This window comes from Dipodomys spectabilis, unplaced genomic scaffold (assembly GCF_019054845.1).
Source record: "Dipodomys spectabilis isolate Male_0828 unplaced genomic scaffold, ASM1905484v1 ptg000009l, whole genome shotgun sequence".
Classification (NCBI taxonomy): Eukaryota; Metazoa; Chordata; class Mammalia; order Rodentia; family Heteromyidae; genus Dipodomys; species Dipodomys spectabilis.
This window is the reverse complement of record NW_024870686.1, coordinates 8,280,008-8,299,670: the sequence shown is the minus strand read 5'-3', so window position 1 is coordinate 8,299,670 and position 19,663 is coordinate 8,280,008. Positions and strand designations below refer to the sequence as shown.

Here is a 19,663-nt window from a genome sequence, read left to right as displayed (position 1 = left end):
TCTAGATTTCTTTGGATAATTTTGATATTTTAAATCTTAACTATGAGCTTAGGATGTCTTCATTTATTAGTGCCTTCTCAAATTTCTCTCAGCAATATTTTGTAGCCTTCAGTATACAAGTCTTTATCATTTTCTTGGCTAAGTTTATTCCTGAGTACTTTATTCTTCATGTTGCTATTTTAAATGAAGTTTATTTTGTAATTTCCATGTTGAATTTTCATTGTTAGTCTGGAAACAGTGGGTTTTTCTATGTTGATTTTGAACCTGCAACTTTAATCTGTTTATTCTAAAAAAAATGTTCTTTTATCTGGAATCTAGATTTTCTTTATAAAACAGTGTCACCTGTGGACAGGGACAGTTTAGCTTTTCCCTTTTGGGTGCCCGTTATTTCTTTTTCCTAATTGTTTTAAGTAAAACTTTCAGTTGTTTTAATCTACTTTTCAACTGTTGTATACAAGTAGTAAATGTGAACATATGGCTATTCCTAACTTTAGAAGGGAGTATGATGTTAGCTGTGGGTTTTCTTACAACTTTTTTTTTGAGGTATTTTCCTTTTCCTTTTGTTAATTTTTGGAGAGGTTTTTGTTGTATCATGAAAGGTTGTTTGATTTTTATTATGCTTTTTACTACACCTGTTGGGGGGTGGTCATGTAGTTTTTCTCATTCATTCTCTAAATGTGGTGTACTACATTTTTTTTGGGTCCGGTCGTGGGACCTGAACTCTGGGCCTGGGCGCTGTCCCTCAGCTCTTCAGCTCAAGGCTAGCGCTCTACCACTTGAGCCACAGCACCACTTCCGGCTTTTTTCTTTTTGCTTATGTGGTGCTGAGGAATCGAACCCAGGGCCTCATGCATGCAAGGCAAGCGCTCTACCACTGAGCCACCTTCCCAGCCCTTTTTTAAAATGTTGAACCATTCTTGCTTTCCAGTACTACACAGTTGTGGTATGTAATCCTTTTAATGAACTGCTGGATTTAGTTTGCTTATATTGAGGATTTTTGTGTTATGATATTTATAAGGGATATATTCCTATGTAGTTTGTCTGTGTAGTTTGTCTATTTTTTTGGTGCCAGTATTGAGGCTTTAAATCAGGGCCTCCCAAGCCAAGTACTTGACTTTTCCAGTAGAAGCTTGTGTTTTACCAACTTGTGCCATACCTCCACTTCCCAGAAAATTCTTTTTTTTCTCTTTGGCCAGTGCTGGGGCTTGAACCCTGGGCTTGGGTGATGCCCCTGAGCTCCTTTTATTTTAAGGCTACTGCTCTATCACCTGAGCCACAGTACCACTTCTGTTCTTCTAGGATTAATAGGAGATAATAGTCTCATGTACTTTTCTGCCCAGGCTAGCTTCAAACCGTGATCCTCACATACCAGCCTCCTGAGTAGTTAGGATTACAAGTGTGAGCCCCTGGTGCCCATCTTGGGGATTCTTAATTACAGATTCAGTTTCCTTACTAGGTATAGATCAGTTTACATAATCTATTTCTTTATGATTTGGTCTTAGAAAGTTGTGTTTCTGACATTTGTCTCTCCCAACTAAATTGTCCAGTGTATTGAAAAAGTTATTTTTAGAAGCATATTTTCTAAAAAAAATACAGTGGAAGACACAGTGTGCATTTGCATTATTACAGCTTACAATAGTTACTGATACTTATCATATGGTAGTTTTTCATAGGTTTTTTTTTTTTTTAATTGTAGTTAACATAGTGCTTGTTCCGTATTCTACCAGTAACCCTAGGAGTACTGCTGGTATCATCGTAGTGATGAACCTGCAGTTCCAAGGTGCACATGTGACTCTGCAAAAACTACAATTGTAACGCTATATCAATTTCTTTGAAGTTAGAACAGTGGTCCCTAAATTTGTGGAACATGTTTGAATTAGCCTGAAAAATAACATACAACCCTAACCCCATCTTTCATTTTTACTGTCATTAGTTTTAGTTATCTCAGAAAGGCTGATTACTGTTTATATCTATGTACGAAGTCAAGTAGTTACAAAGACCATTATGTTAAATTATTAGTTTCAGTTTAAGAGAAGGTTGATCTTTATATGTCTAAAACCATACAGTCCCTTTGTAAATGGTTTGTTAAATTTTATGTTAAATTACAAATGCCTGAGGATTCTGTATTTCACCTAAAACTCTAAGACTACTTTATAAACTATGAGAATTTGCTTCATTTGATCAAGAGTATTGCCTTTTGCCTAACTTTATTTTGTTGTAATTGATAATTTTGGTTGTTTTAGGGTGGGGAAGTGCATATATATATATATAGTTGTTATTAATATGATTGAATAGTTGTACAAAGGGATTACAGTTTCATAGGTCAGTATGAGTACAATGCTTCTTGGTCATGTTACTCTTTCCTTCCTTTGTTCTCCCCTATTTTCCCCTTCCCATCCCTATCCTCAAGTTATGTAGTTCACTTTTTGTATATTATACATTAAATATAATGACTATATTTGCTCACCCTTCCCCCATTCTTGTGTTTTTTTTTTAAATTTTAACTTCACTCTGGCCTTTTATTGCTGTTCAGAGCACTAAAGAATGATTTACTAAGCTTTTTATTTTTCAGGTTCCCAGAAGCCAAACCAAACTGACAATAATGCTTGAAAAATTAGGAATGGATTATGATGGGCGACCTCACAGTGGTCTTGATGACTCTAAGAACATCGCCCGTATTGCAATTCGGATGCTTCAAGATGGATGCGAACTCCGAATTAATGAGAAAATTCACACAGGACAGCTAATGAGTGTATCCTCTTCCTTTCCCATAGAGGGCAGTCCAGCTCCACAGATGCCACACTTTAGAAAGTAGAAGTTGGAATCATTCCTATCTGGAGTTGCTACAAAGAGGTAGCAGATGAATACTTATTGAGTGGGCCCTGAAGTACAAACTTCAAGCACCTTAATTAAACATTTAAATTTTCATTATGATAGTTTGATTAGATGTATGACAGATTTTGTGGAAGTATTGAGTTCTTTTCACCAGCACTTTTGATATGAGCAGTATTTGTTACACAGTAGCAATTCCTGCTTTAGAACTGAATTTTGTAATTTGAAATGTCCAAATGTACTCCTTTTGGTTTTAAAATGCAAAATTTTATTGACTTGTTGCTTCAGTACTATGTGTTATTGATGTGGAAATTTAAATCTTTTTGTTTAATTCAGGAAAGATTGAAAGGTAGATCTTACCTCCTTTTATGAGGTTTTTATGAACATAATTCTTTTTGACTTTTTAAGTTTGTAAGTGAAGTTCCACCTGAAATCTTCCTCAGTGTCCTTGAAAGATTAGCTCAAGGATGGCATATGGTACCAAAATCTGCAGATGCTCAAGTCCTTTACAGTAAAATGACACCAGGTTTGCATATAACATGCTCGCATCTTTCCATGCTCTTTAAATGACCACTAGGTTACTTGTACTATGTAATAAAATGAAAATACTCTGTAAAAACTTGTTGTGCTGTATTGTTTAGGGAATAATGACAAGAAGATGATTTGTACGTGGTTGGTACAGATACAAGCATGATACCTAACTACATAATATATGAATAGATTGGAGCTGATCGGTTCTCTACAGTATGAACTCTATTGAGACTGGATCTGACATTGCTTCATTCTGAGGGATTCAGCATGTGCTTACGATGCAAATTTAGGTTTTGATTTTTGGAACTTTCTTGTTCTGAAAATCTGCATTTTGGTAAGTTGAGTACAGATGTAGAACCCACAAATATAGAGGGAAAACTAAATATGGTCAGTTTCAGAAGGTTTTTGATAAACATCTGCGTATTTCTTTTCAATTCATAATTAGAAAACCTAGGTTAGATTTTTGTGTCTGGTTAAAAATTTCATTACTAAAAGATTAATGAAATGTCAGAAGAAATATTACAAAAAAGCAGAAATATCAAAGTTACTCAAGGTTTATAGGCCAAACTGTAATAGCTAAGTAAATCAGTGGATATTTCTGGACTTGGTTGTTCTACTCTTTTTTGTGACACAATTCTGCTCTAATTCTTAAGAAACCATGCTGTGAAATAAATCTAAAATTAATGGTAACCACTTAATTTTACATTTTTATTCAGTATAAGTGAAATGATCAAAACCAAGTGTTTTCTACATTATCTTTTTTGTTTGTTTGTTTGTTTTTTGGGGTCCAGTTGTGGGGCCTGAACTCTGGGCCTGGGCGCTGTCCCTCAGCTCTTCAGCTCAAGGCTAGCACTCTACCACTTGAGCCACAGCCCCACTTCCGGCTTTTTTCTTTTTGCTTATGTGGTGCTGAGGAATCGAACCTAGGGCCTCATGCACGCAAGGCAAGCGCTCTACCACTGAGCCACTTTCCCAGCCCTATCTTTTTTTGTTGTTGTTGTTTAGTTTTGTTTTATTGGTCAGTCATGGGGTTTGAACTCTGGGCCTAAGCGCTGTCCTTCAGCTCTTCAGCTCAAGGCTAGCATTCTATCATTTGAGCCACAGTGCCACTTCAGGTTTTCTGGTGGTTTATTGGCGATAAGTCTCACGGACTTTCCTGCCTGGGCTGGCTTTGAACTGTGATCCTCAGATCTCAGCCTCCTGAGTAGCTAGGATTATCGGTGTGAGCCACCGGTGCCTGGCTCTCTTATATTTTTATTATTAAAAACTGTTAGTAGCTGGACACCTGTAATCCTAGCTACTCAGGAGGTTGAGACATGTTGATATGGTTCTGAGCCAGCCAGGCTGAAAAGTTCTTGAGATTCTTACTGATTAACCACTGAAAAGCTGGAAGGGGAGTTGGGGGCTCAAGTGGTAGAGTGCTAGCCTTGAACAAAAGAACTCAGGGCCTGTATCCAGGTCTTGTTCAAGCTCCAGGACTAGCACAAAAACAAAGCAAAAACTCCATTGATCACCAACAGAGTTAGTAAAATACTAAATTTGAGTTACTTAGTAGATGACCACCAAGTATTGAATTTGTTCTGAACAAATTCTAAAACACAGGCATGCTTTTGGATAAAAGCTTTTATTGGTGGAAAGTATGTGTTTCAGAATTAACTTTCCCTAGATAACTATCCATGGGTCAGTTTCATTGACATTATTTGCTACTCCCTTTTTAATCTTTGATAGTCATTGTAATGATATATTATTTTAACATTATTATGATATAAATTTCATAAAGGATTTTGAACCCTGGTAGGAGGGTAGGAGATAAGTGGACATTTTTCTTGATGTGAGAATTCTTTGCTCAGGACTGCAGGTTTCTTACTTGAGCCATTGAGTTTCTGCCTTGAAACAGTCATATAATCAACACAATGAAGAATGACTTGTAGATAACAGAAGGCTCCAGGGTATGGTTAGCTTTAACATAGATTGTGGTAAAACAAGAAATGTAGGTTTTGAAGGTTTATATAGGAGTGCTTGTGAATCATAGCACTTGTTGGTATACTATAAAGAACTACTGTGTTTTAAAGAATTTTCTGTACATTTTCTGTCCTTACTGTTCCAGACCAGAGAAGGAGAAAACAGCAAATCATTGTCCAGTTAACGAATACAAAGCGGTGTCTAGTAGGCATACTCCTTGGGTGATTTTTTTTTTTCATGTAGCCACCTTACCATATGATTAGATTCATGCCCTAGAAAAAATGGTTTCTTGTCACCTCTTTCTAGAGTTGTTGAGACTAGACTTGGAAAGCCTTGAGAATAGCAGGGAAATACTGTAAGCTTGTATATCTCTTAGCTTATTATCTTTCTACCAAGTACACAAGTACTAAAGCTCATTTCTTTTGAATAACAGATGTTATCAGTACTCGGCTCAATAAGATAGTTCAGTCTTACTCATGTTTTTCATCATTGTTGAGTATCTGTTCTTCCCTCTGGTTTGGTTTGGATTAGAAATAACCCTTGTTTTTTTTCCCCTTAATTGTGAATTATGTTTCCTTGCTTTATCCTTTAACTGGTGCTAACATAACATGGGCTTTCTGCTATATTTTTTTTCAAATTCACAATCTGTAGAACCAACTGAAGTATATTCTAAAAGACTATATATTATGTCTGTTTTGTGTTCATCTGGGTAAAAATGCTTAATGTTTGCTGTGAAAAAAAGTTTTTTAACTTGATCAGAGGACAGAATGAAAATTTTTCTGATTTTTCTTTTTAGCTTTAAGATAAACTTGTTGTTTATCCTGCCTGGTAGGTACAGATTTCTTCTCCTAGGACTGAAATGAAAAACGATAGTCACAGATGCTATTGCTGAAGACTAGTTGGAGTAGCTTTTAATGGTCGCATTGGCCTTTCATACATTAACTGAATATTACCTCTTAACATATTAATAAAGTAATTTGGAGACTAGGAAAGAGCTGTTAGTAAAGTTCCTAGGGATTGGAGGAAGCATATGATCAATATAATCACTTTTAGCTTAGGCTCTGTCCTAGCCTTAGGTAGAAGCACCTGAGATGAGCTCACACTTGCTTTTTGTGAAAGTCAGATAAGGGTATGTGTTGTGCGGTGAAGGAAGGCCTTCCACACCTCAGCTTCAGTGGAGAAGCACAAGCAGCCCAAGATCAGGGACTGTGACTTACATCTTTGAGTTCGATGGTGTAAGTCATACATAGCAGAGTCTAATGTTGATGAATAAATAATCACATCTTAGTTTTCTCTTTGGGACCACAAACCTAAACCCCACCAAGCCTCCCAAGTCCATACATGTGTTAATCTAGAGCTGGCATCAGCAAACAGCTGTCCATGGCCAAATTTGGTCTGCCTGTCTGTCTTTGTATTTTTGAAGTGGTAGAACAAAATTGAAAGATTTTTGTAGTATGAAAATTTTATGAAACTTTTTATTTTTGTAAATAAAGTTTTATTGGAACTGAGTTATTATTCTCATTTGTTCACATATGATTCCTGGATGCCTTTATGCTACTTATGCTTGAGTAGTTGCTATGAAGACTAGCCAACAAGGTTGAAAATACTACTCTAGGTTGAAAATACTACTCTAGTGCCTTACAGAAAAAGTTTTTCTTCAGCTTCTGATGTAAAGCGATGGGTACATGCCATCAATGCATTAGAAATTGATTATTAACATGAGAATCTAGAGCAGAATGTTAAGGCACAGTGATAGTGTATCATTTAGTATTGAGTGTTAAAGCAATTTAATCCATAGTTTAATATGAGTTCTGCGAGGGAGAAGTGACTTGACTCCTCCATTTCATAGATGGTAGCCTGAAGTACAAAGGTGCCTTGCCATGGTTTAAGTACACAGAATTGGGCTGTGATGTTTATCCTGTGTTCTGTTTCCTCCCCTTGTAGACTTAAGTTCTAATATTCCTTGTCTATGTAGCACATAGAATCTTCCTGTTGGAGTTGAAGCTAGAATTTTCAGTGTCGGTATTAAATGTTATATATCAGGATGTAATTTTACGACTATTCTTTGAAACAAATGTTCCTTTCAAATATAAGATTGGAGACCTTAGGAGGAGGAGAGGAGCATTTTTTTTATTGCTTACATTAAAAAAAAAAAATCTTATTAAGTAGTTGTACCAAGGAACTTCATTTCCAGAATTCAAGTTGTGAGTACAGTACAGTACAACTTGATCAATGTTATTCCCTCCATTAGTCTCTCCCGTCACTCACGTTCTTATTTTTGTATTAAGGTGATGTACAGCGGGTTTACAGTTATGTAAATCAGGTAAGCTACATTTCTTTTTGGACAGTGTCACCCCCTTCCTTGCACTCTCTCAATGTTTCCCTCCTATCCCTACCCACAAATTGTATAGTTCATTTTCAGCATGTGTCTAGTGAGCGCCACAGCTGCATTTGTTCATCCTTTGTCCTTCCATTTCTGTATCCCCCTTTTACCCTCCCAAAGACAGATTAATGAACAAATAAAAGGAAAAAAATAACAGCAACATAGAAAAATCCCTCTGGTTCCCATTTCCTGGAATTCATGTAGATAAATATTCTTTTATACAATCCGATGCACAAAAACATTGTGCTTTTCTGGGAAAGGCACATTTTCTTTGTTTCAAAATGTCCCATTGTGGGGCACCTGTACTCTTAGCTAATAGAAGGCTGAGATCTGAGGATCCGGATTTGAAGCTAACCTAGGCAGGGAAGTCCATGAGACTTATTTTCAGTTAACCACCAAAAAAGCTGGAAAAGGAGCTGTGATTCAAGTGGTAGAACCTTGAGCAAAAAAGCTCAGACGACCCTGTCCCTGAGTTCATGCCTTAGGATTAACACACACACACACACACACACACACACACCATTGTGTTAAGGAGTGATGGTATGTTGAGTTCATAATAGGCAAATGCCAAAAGGCTTAAGGGTGGCTTATGGGTGGGTGAGAGGTAGTCATCGTTTGGTGTCCTTGGAGAACTGATTCTAGAACATGGCCTGTGGACATGGAAGTGTAAGAACGCTACAGTCTTTAAGATGACATAATGTTTGCACAGAACCTTACATGTCCTTATACTTGAAAATCATCTCTAGACCAGGCTGGCTTTGAACCATGATTCTCAGATTTCAGCCTCCTGAATAAATAGGATTCTAATTATCAGCCATGGGTGCCAGCTTACACCATTTTATGTATCCATTTGTTGATTGAGGGGCACCTAGACTGATTCTATAGTTTAGCTATTGTGAATACTGTGTTATTTTCAATTTTTGTAGCAGCCTTCTGCTTCTGGTCTTGTCATTGACCTTACCATCAAATGTACATAAATTACAGGCTGGGAAGGTGGCTCAGTGGTAGAGCGCTTGCCTTGCATGCATGAGGCCCTGGGTTCGAACATAAGCAAAAAGAAAAAAAGCCGGAAGTGGTGCTGTGGCTCAAGTGGTAGAGCACTAGCCTTGAGCTGAAGAGCTGAGGGACAGTGCCCAGGCCCAGAGTTCAGGCCCCACGACCAGACCCCTCCCCCCCCCCCCAAAAAAAAAAGTACATACATTACATGTATACTATCCTATCTCTGTCTATGGAACTTAGACCATGATGCTTATTATCTTGATTATATTTTGTCAAGATTTACTTTGATTCCAGCTTCTCTCAACTCCATGTGTTCATTATGCTTTTGTCATTTTAATTAGGCCTTTAACTTGTACTTTAGAAGTTCACATTAACTGGGGAATTTATTTTCAGTACACTTTCTTAAATATTTTATGGCACAAAGGATGCTTAATTATAAGGATAGGAGAACATATTCCATAAATTCTGCCTTTTTCCTGAAATTTGAAAAATTATCTTGACCTCTGTAATGGAAGTTGCTGGAGTTCTGAGCTGCCTTTTTCCTGATACTGTGCATTGTAAGTACCGTTTTCAGATCCCTGTCTATACATGCCTTTCCCTCTAGGGGACAGAAAAAGCAAACAAATGGCAAGTACTCCTTCCTTGTAATTCAGTCTACACACTGCTGATTTAAAAGAAAAAACCAAACTGGCCATGGAAAAGGTCATTGCTTTCATTTCCTCTGCAAAGCAGTAATCATTGAAACTTTTTGGCACAAGTACTCTACTATTTAAATATATAAAACTATATTTTGTTGCATATTTAAGACTTTCCACATTAAATGTTGGCAGTAGATAGAATAACCAGCTTGGCACAAATATTGACATCTTAAAACATGCATCATTTTATGTACAGTGGAGTCTAAATCCAGTGCTACTGTCCATACATAAAAATGTTTATAAGGTTTTATATTTTTTCTTCTTGAACTTTTTGTTGCAGTTTCCACACAAGATTTTATCCTAATGACATGCCACAAAGACCCACCAAATGGTTCTGTGGGATCCAAAATACTGAGTTGTGAAAATGTGAGGTTGAATTATTATTTTAGTTTATACTGTTACACAAAGGATGAGAGTAGAGGGAATGAGACTTACTGTACAAACTGACCATTCACTACACTGGAATATCTCCAAGTTGATGGCCACTTGAGCAGCCACCACCACCTCCATCCTAGAGAAGCTTAGACTATTCAGATTCTGTGTTTGTGGATAGGGCGTCAGGTTGAACAGTGGTCAATTCCTTGAGACTTATTTGCCTTATGACTGTACTAGGGATTGAACACAAAGTCTAATCCATGCTAGTCAGGCACTCTACCACTGAACTATATCACCAGACCTAGAAATATTTTAATGAGATTATCTTTTTCTTCCTAATTTTTGGATGTGGAGCTTGAACTCTGGGCCTGGGCACTGTCCCTCAGCTCTTCAGCTCAAGGCGAGCACTCTACCACTTGAGCCATAGTGCCACTTCCAGTTTTCTGGTAGTTAATTGGAGATAAGAGTCTCAACGGACTTTGAACTGTGATCCTCAGATCTCAGCCTCCTGAATAGCCAGGATTACAGTGTAAGCCATCAGTGCCCAGCTATTTATATTTTTTACTTATGTCTTTAATTGCTAGAAACAACCCCCAGATAGAAAGGAGTAGTAACTATTAAAGCAACTTTACTCAGTTCTTTAGATTCAGAACAAAGATCACATTGTCGTCTATCTTCAAAACTGATGTTTTTAAGAATTGTTTTAACTTGATGCTGTAGGCTCATGCCTGTAATACTAGTTACTCAAGAGGTGGAGATCTGAGGATTGATGTTCAAGATCAGTCCAAGCAAGACTTATTTTCAATTAACCAGCAAAAGTCAGGAGTGGAGGTATGGCTCAAATGGTAGAGTGCCAGCCTCGAGTGAAATAAGCCAAGCAAGAGTACAGTGTCCTAAATTCAAGACCCAGTACTAGTGCACACATACAACACAAGAATGCCTTACTTAATCTCCCTTTCTCCCTTTCTTCATGCTCATTTTATTTTCCAAAATAACCTGTGCTCCAGGAAAAACAATACTTTCACCTTTGGGCTGGCATTAGTGATCCTACTGCCTCACTCTCCTAACTACCTGGAATTCCAGGTATGAATTACCACACTGGCCTTATATTTGTCCTTTTATATCTGATTTCTAGGAAAGGAGCTTTTTTTTTTTGTTGGGGGTGGGTGGTGTAGGAAAGTGTCAGTGTAACTATTTTAAACATTCTTGCAAAGTGCTGCTTTGCTCAAATGTATAAATTGGTAGCATGTAATCAAAATCTTACATTGTCTTAGAACCTGTTTTTCCACACTTAAATAAGAAAGGCCATATTTTACTACATTTTTTATGACCCTACTAGTTTAAATTCACTTATTCTCAGGGTCTGAAGGAAATAGGGGACAATAAACATTAGGAATTTCTCAAGGCAAAGATGAGTTTGTAGAAATGAGAAAGAAGTTGTTGTCTGTGTAACCTGAGTAGGCATTGCTCTACTGTACTTAACTCCTTGTAATGCACAAAAGTCATTCATCACTTCTCAAGTTCCAGAATTTCTTCCCCCACTGGATATTTCAACGGGTGCCACTAGCCCCTTAAATGCAGTGCACAACAAAATACACTCATATTTATTCCCTCACCTTCCACCCTTTCTTCCCACCATGCATACAGCCTGTTATGTCACCCGCATTAGGGAGCACCTTCTCACCACTCAGGTTCAAATCTGCCAGTTCTCTGCTCTTTGTGGATGCTCAGGCTTCTACTGCCTTACTGTAGGCACACTTGGGCTTTCTGCCCTTTAAGAATGCCTAGACTGAATTACACTTGCATCTAGAATGAAATCTCGCTAACAAACAAACTAACAAGTGTTCTGCTTTCAGGAGGTCCTACCTGGGCCTGCTTCAATCATCCTTTCCTCTGGTTCCCAATGCTGAGCCATTTAGCTGACTGCTACAAGATCTGTAGGCTCTGCAAAGCCATTGCTTCCTTGCAGTCTTCATCTCTGTAGGAGTAGTTTGTTTTAATCTAATGTCTAAGTGCCTCTCTAAGATTCTAGCCCTTGAACAGTATTGAATGTGAAGGGGGTACATAATTCTGATTAGTCTTTTGTTGTTATTGTTGTTGGTCTTGGAGCTTAAACTCTGGGCTTGGGTGCTGTCCCTGCACTCTTCAGCTCAAGGCTAGCGCTCTACCACTTGAGCCACAGCACCACTTCTCATTTTCTCGTGGTTAATTGGAGATGAGAGTCTCACAGACTTTCCTGCCTGGTCTGGCTTTGAACCGTGATCCTCAGATCTCAGCCTCCTGAGTAGCTAGGATTATAGGTATGAGCCACTGGTGCCTGGCTAATTTTTTTATTTCTGCTTTTCCATTTAGAGTTGGTGCAAAGCATTCCTGATATTCCCTAGGAGTATCTTAAAGTAGATGTTTCCTGTTTCCTTGTGCAGTGCAGTCAGACATGCAACAAGGTATCTGGGAAGAACCTCTATATATAGTGTCCTTCTGTTAGCCACCCATTTGCAAGCCCAAATTGCCTGACTTGACTTAGATTATGTCTGGAGTAGGTGCTGGTGAGTCACACCCGTAATCCTAGCTCCTCAGGAGATTCAGATCTAAAGATTGCAATTTAAGGCCAGACCAGGCAGACAAATCCTCTTATCTCCAATTAACTAGCAAAAAGCCAGAAATGGAGGTGAGGCTCAAGTGGTAGTGCTAGCCTTGAGTGAAAAAGCTAAAGGACAGCACCCAGGTTGAAGTTCAAACCCCAGTACTAGCACACACATGCATGTACACACACACAGTATATATATGGTGGAGAATCTTTTCATCTGCCACAGTAGGCAGATGAGAGGTACATAGGCCTGGGATTAATTTTAAATTGATGGCTTCAGAAAATCACTTTATATTTGGTACCACAAAAGAGAAAGACACTTTTAGAAGCTTTTCTTTAGGTTTATCTATTGACACATAGTCATCATATAGTTCATATCCAACCAAAAAATAACTATTTTATTCTAATGGAGAAAATAAAGGCATTTACAGGAAGGATGGCTCACTGCAAAGTAAGTTTCATGCATATTTACGTGGAAATACATAGTCCATTCTAGTAGTAAATAACCTCTACAAAAGTAGGCAGTGGTATCTCCATTAGACTTAAATGAAAAAATTCATATATACCAACATGTTATATTTCAATGACTCTCAAATCCAAAGTTGTCCCATCAGAAGCTCTTGAGGATTTTAAAATTTATTTTTTGGACACAGCATCTCACAGGAAGCCTAGAACTTGCTACCAAGCCCAGACTGACCTCAAACTTAAGATCCTGCTGAGTGTTGGGATTACAGACATCGATTACCACACCTAGCCTTTGAGGGATTTTTATTGGGGAGGTCCTTCTCCTAAGATTTCTATGGTGAGGTCTGGATCTATATTTATCTTAAAACAAACAACCAGCTTCTCAAAGTGACTCCATCAGCTAGATCTGAAAACTCTAGTTGAGTGGATGGCTACTGGGCCATTAGCCATTACTATTAGCTATTACTGTCGGGATCTGACCAATCAGCTTATTTTTCCCAAGAATAAGTCCTGAAAAAGACCAGTCATTGCGAGCACATCTCCTGAGTAGAAGTGATGAATGCTGCCCTTTGAGTGGCAGTGACATTTTTCCTTGTAGACAGGCAGTTAAAAACCAGTGAGCAGAGAGAGAAAAGTGTGCATACAAAGCTGTAGAGATGAGATGTGGCAGAGATTCTCTGGCAGCTCTCCAGTTCCCAGTGCCTTCCTGAAGTCTGGCCACACTCCTCTACTGCTTGCCATGAGATGGGTCTTTATCCCTATGACAAATTCCCCTCTATGGTGAAGGCCAGTACAAGCCGGTTTCTGTTACTTGCAGTGAAAGAGCCCAGCTACCAGGAGCCTTACTAAAATAGCATCCTTAAAGAACAATCTCGGCATACCATTCAAACACTATGGTTAGGAATATCAGCTTTCTTCCCCAGCAAGTGTGGAAATGAGCTCCTTGCTCAGGGGAGGGGAAAACAAAGCCCTCTTACTTTTGGCTATCGTTTGTTCAGCTATTAACTTGGTACAAAGAGTGCTCCGTTATGGATAAAACAGGAATTAAAGACACTGTATTGATAGTGAAAATTGAAGTAAAAGCAAAGCTCAAACCAGCCACTCCCTCCCCCCCACCAAAGGAAATTAAGCCAATTTTATAGCACAGATTAGTTTGGAAGTGGAGCCAGCTTTGCTTCTGCTGATCTAAATCTCCACCTTCTGCCTCACCCTCTGAATGAGCCTGAGGCTGGCAGAGGTCTCTCTGAGGTTTTTGATTGGTTAGGTTTAGCTTATGGTGAAAATGATCAACACTACTTAAGAGACAAACAGAGCCCAGCTGTTCCCAGATGAGAAAACAAGCAGACCACTCTTTTCCAATGGGAGTTATCCTCGCCAAGCAGGATGCCTGTAGGGTGTCCCTGCACAGGGCACTTGCATATTCTTCTTTTGAGCAGGAAGCACGTACAAGTCTTTGGCCACCACCACACACATAAAAACCAAATGGAGATACTCATCCAGCCAAAGGACTGGGACTATATAGCAGCCATGGCTCAGTGTGCTCAGTTATTGGCTGTTTATGTCCCTAATAACCCTGAGGCCAGAGATGTCACTGGGTGCAAGTGGCCCTGGGTCAGCCAGGTGTCCGGCAGATACCTGCCACTAGAAAAGAGATATGAAATGATCGGAGTCACTCTGAAATAGAAAAAGTTGCTTCACCCAGTCATGCGGGATTCCTCAAGTCATTACATCCCAGACATAATGGGTCTTCAAAGTATGTCCCAGGAACTCAGGGTTCCTTACAGTGTGCTGAGAAAGAGGAGTGAGCTTGTATCTCTCCCTGGCTTTAAACAAAGAACTCTGTCTTTGGTTGTTTATTAATTGGGTGATCCATATTTTCATTTGAAGAGTAGATTTATAACTAGTAACACTATTGGTTGCATTGTGTGTTAGCGTGCATGAATACACACAAAATGCCTAGCTAAATTTTTTCATATGCCTTTGCTTGATACCTGCAAATAAATCCAAGTCCCTCTACTCTGGAGGTCCAAGTGACAATGTCTTCGGAAAGAGCTACAAGGAAAACAAAAGCTCGACCTTTCTTAAAAGTAACTGTTCTCAGACTTATCTGCACAAGGGAGTCACCAAGAGGAAGTAACAAGAGCAGATGCCCAACTCTTGGATGTTGGTTTCATCCATCTGGGGAACAGCCTGGATATAGCTCTGCGTTGGAAAAGCAGGGATTGAAATAAGATGAACACTGATTTCAGGGTATCAAAGAGAGCAATTTTCCTCCTGCAAATGATTCAATTGATCATGTAAAAAATGTTATTTAAGCAAAAGAATGGCAGAAAAACTCATAGTTTTCATGAAAGATCGAGAAGACTTTTTTCTTCCATCTCCTCCATGATTGGGTGGAGCAAAGTATTACTTGGCTATGAATCTGTGTACACCGTGTAGTCACTTTTTTGGTGAACTTGGAGAACAACCAACACGTGGAGGAGACAGGCATGTTGCCCAGTGAAGTTAAGCCCTACCGTATGTGATTTTTTTGTTGTTGTCAGTCATGGGGCTGGAACTTAAGGCCTGGATGCTTGTTCCTGAGCTTTTTTGCTCAAGGCTAGTGCTATACCACTTTGAGCCACAGATCCACTTCTGGTTTTGAGGTGATTAGTTAGCGATAAGAGTCTCATGACTTTGTTGCCTGGGCTGGCTTCTAACCATGATCCTCAGATTGCAGCCTCTTGAGTAGCTAGGATTAGCAGTATGAGCCACCTGTGCCTGATGTGATGATTCATTTATGTGCCAAGTCTGAGACCCAGAAAGGGTCTCATTTACATTTTAGTATAATTTTTTTAAAAAAAATTAATGCAAAAAATTCATGCTAACCCAAATGTCATGAATTTAAATATAGTCAGCAGATGACAGGGCTAGTGTTGATGTAAAGGAAATGAGTTGTACATGTATAAAGTTGGATTCCACTTTTATTTAAAATAGAAAATTGGGCATTCATTTTTGATTTTGACATTTCTGTTTGTTTATGGTGCTTGGGATAGAATACTGGGCTTTGTATTTGCTAAGTAAGGACTCTACCACTGAACTACATCCCTATCACTAATTTTGGTTTTAAAAATATTTTATCAAGCTGGGCACCTAGTAAGGAATCTGAATCTGTAATTAAGAATTCCCCAAGCTGGGCACCAGTGGCTCATGCCTGTAATCCTAGCTACTCAGGAGGCTGAGATCTGAGGATAGTGGTTTAAAGCCAGCCCCGGCAGAAAAATCTGTGACTCTTATCTCCAATTAATCACTAAAAACCAGAGGTGGCACTATGGCTCAAGTGGTAGAGTGCTTGCCTTGAGCTGAAGAGCTGAGGGACAGCACCCAGCACAGAGTTCAAGCCCCATGACCAACAAAAAAAATTAACAAGCCGGGCACCAGTCTTGATCCTAGTTACTCAGGAGGCTGAGATCTGAGGATAGTAGTTCAAAGCTAGGCTAGGCAGAAAAAGACAGTGAGACACATTGCCCCTTAACCACCCAAAAAGCCAGCTGTGGAGTTGTGGCTCAAATAGTAGAGCACTAACCTTGAACCACTACAACAACAAAAAGCTCAGGGACAGCACTAGGCCCTGAGTTCAAGCTCAAAGACTGGCACCAAATCAATAATTACATTAAATAAATAAATATCAAAATATTAATTTCTTAAATTCTGTTCCATAAATGAGTCCCAGGAAACAACTTCTTTTTGACTGTCCATCCTTGTGAATTGAAGGAAGGAAATATAATGAAAGCAGGCCCTTCATAAAGCAGCAGAACACTAGGCCTCCCAACAACCTGATGAGATTACCTGCATGAAAAGGAAAACTTCAGAGAGATTACCTAGATGTTCAGAGCTGACAGTAAAGGAGAGGAGAGAGAAGGGGAGGGGAGGAGAGCAGAGGGGAGGGGAGGGGAGGGGAGCAGAGGGGAGGGGAGGAGAATGGAGGAGAGCAGAGGGGAGGGGAGGGGAGCAGAGGAGAGAAGGGAAGAAGAGGAGGGGAAGGGATAAGAAAGGGAAGAGAAGAGGATGGAAGTAATAGTGGAAGATGAGGAGAGGGGAGGGAAAGGGAGAAAAATACCTTCAGCAAGTGTCATTAGGAGAGGCCTGAAGTGTCCTAGTCTGTTGATTCATATAGCTGGGAGGAGTTTTGGGTCCAAACAAGATTACTCACTGTCACCTTGCTAACTTTCACCATCTCCCTCAGTAATAGGATAAAACTAATAATGTGCTGTCCCGTGAGGATATTTAAGGATTGGATAGATAGATAGATAGATAGATAGATAGATAGATAGATAGATAGATAGATAGATAGATAGATAGATAGATAATGACTTTACCTATGCCTGGTATATTGGAGGTGCTTAGAAACAATTTTTACATCAATGTAAAATTTTCTGTCCTAGAAATTTGACTGCATCCTCTTCCTCCTCCTCCTCCTCCTCCTCCTCCTCCTCCTCCTCCTCCTCCTCCTCCTCCTCCTCCTCCTCCTCCTCCTCCTCCTCCTCCTCCTCCTCCTCCTCCTCCTCCTCCTCCTCCTCCTCCTCCTTCTCCTCCTCCTCCTCCACCTTCTTTCCTCTCCCCCTCCTCTTTCCTCTTCCCCTCCTTCTCCCCCTCCTCTTCCTCCTTCTCCTCCTCCTCCTTGGTTGAAATCAGGTACTGGGCACTGTCCCTGAGCCTTTGTACTCAAGTGTAGCCCTCTACTACTTGAATCACAGCTCTACTTTCAGTTTTTTTTAGCTAATTGAAGATAAGAATCTCATGGAGGGCTGGGAAGGTGGCTCAGTGGTAGAGCGCTTGCCTTGCATGCATGAGGCCCTGGGTTCAATTCCTCAGCACCACATAAGCAGAAAAAAAAGCCAGAAGTGGCGCTGTGGCTCAAGTGGTAGAGCACTCACCTTGAGCTGAAGAACTGAGGGACAGTGCCCAGGCCCAGAGTCCAGGCCCCACGACTGGACCCAAAAAAAAAAATCTCATGGACTTTCTTGCCTGGGCTGGCTTTGAACCATGATCCTCAGAGCTCAGCTTCCTGAGTAGCTAGGATTACAGGGGTGAGCCATTGATGCCTGGCTAGTTTTCAGTTTGTGTTTGGAACCTGTGGCTACTCACTGATAAAATGCAAGACTATAGACCAACCCAGTCAATGTTGTTGCATAGTAGAATATATGTGATATGGTCACTCAAATGGATCAGGGTTCCAGAAGATATGGGAGCCTGAATCCTTGTATCAGCTTTAGAATTGTTGCTGAGTGAACTTAGATATATTCTTCCACATCTCTGGACCTCTCATCTTCCTTATGAAGTGAGAATAATGTCATATTCCTTGTTGCTCTTTTGCTGAGGGGGGGTGTAAGGATACTAGTGTAAAAGTGACACCATGCACACTCACATAGAAATAAGCTTTGTTAAGATGTAGTTTAGTGGGCTCATTTTGGGGGGCTAATTCATCTGGTTCTGGTAGTGAACTCTAATGATCTTTGGACACTGATTACTGGGGCTTGAACTCAAGGCCTAGGCATTGTCCTTGGACTTCTTTCGCTCAAGGCAAGACTACAGCTTTTTTTCTGTTGATGTGGTACTGAAGAATCAAACCCAGGGCTTCATGCTTGCTAGGCAAGCCTCTACCACTAGGCCACATTCCCAGCCCTGGACACTGATTCTTTATTCAGGACTTTAAAATGAAGGAAAGGGGGCTGGGAATATGGCTTAGTGGTAGAGGGCTGGCCTAGCATGCGTGAAGCTCTGGGTTCAATTCCTCAGTCCACATAAACAGACAAAGCTGGAAGTAGGTCTGTGGTTCAAGTGGTAGAGTGCTAGCCTTGAGTAGGAAACTCAGGGACAGCGCCCAGGCCCTGAGTTCAAGGCCCAGGACTGGCAAAAAAATTTAAGGAAAGGATTAGTTGGCAAATAACCCACTTGATCTGTGGAAGTAACTATATAATACTAGGTAGATTGCTACTTTGAATACATAGAGGAGATGTTAATTCTAGTGTTAACTATATTATTTCCTCTTAAGAAGCCCAGTTAGAGAGGGTTTCCCTCTTAGTTCTGCCAAAATGACATCTTTTCCTTGTCTATTTTGATCTTTCTAAGTGTTCCATATTCTCTCTATGCATTTGAATGATCATCTTTTTTTTTCCCCTAGGGCTAATGTAATAGATCATGAAAATTTTCAGCTTTTTTGACTGTAATTGCTTAAAATTCCCACTGCAAATGCAGAATCATTTCCCAACCATCCAGGGAGAATGAGGAGAGTGTAGTGATTGAGAGCTTGGGCTCACTAAATAAATGTCTTTCCTTGGTTAAATAAGGGCACAATAGCCCTGATCTCATAGGGCTAGAATGCGAAATTAACGATTAATGTTTATAAAGTGCTTAGAATTGTGTCTAGTGAATAGTAACCACTCCATAAGCATTGGCCATTATTGCGTTGACCCCCAATTGTGCTGGCTTTTATTGCACTGGCCTCTGTGCCATAATGAGTTGAAGCTGGGGCGTTCTCTGTGGGTTCCAGCTACTTTTGTCAATGTTCTATCTCTCTCCCTCCTTCCTCATCCCTTTCTCCTCTTTTCTCTCTTCTATTTCTCTGCTTGCTTTGTCTTTGTTTTTTCACTGTGTAATTGAGGAGTATATATAAGAAAGCACTTCTTGGAAGTCTTTGCTTCCTGTTTCACAATGCCTCTCTTTCTCTACCTCCAAGTCTTACTGTTTTTCAGCCCAGAGTCCAGAATGGATGGTCTGCAATAGTACTTTGTAAGCCACCAAGAATCGAGTTCTCATTCAATCAATGATATTTGATTAGTATTATTAATT

General features: G+C 39.7%; 1 protein-coding gene across 2 annotated transcripts in view; it reads left to right on the top strand.

Moving 5' to 3' along the window:
* Positions 1–18,021, top strand: part of Eri1 (exoribonuclease 1) — a 37,971-nt gene extending 19,950 nt beyond the window's left edge. Inside the window, exons 7-8 of one of the 2 annotated variants that reach the window (XR_006151101.1) lie at positions 2,573–2,948; positions 18,008–18,021. Coding sequence is in view for 1 of the 2 variants with exons in the window: in XM_042701893.1 (XP_042557827.1) it covers positions 2,573–2,815 (243 nt within the window). In the remaining variant the exon portion in view is untranslated. Of the gene's footprint in view, positions 1–2,572; positions 4,054–18,007 lie in introns of those variants that run through there. The other variant, XM_042701893.1, reaches the window with a different exon arrangement.
* Positions 18,022–19,663: the final 1,642 nt, after the last annotated feature.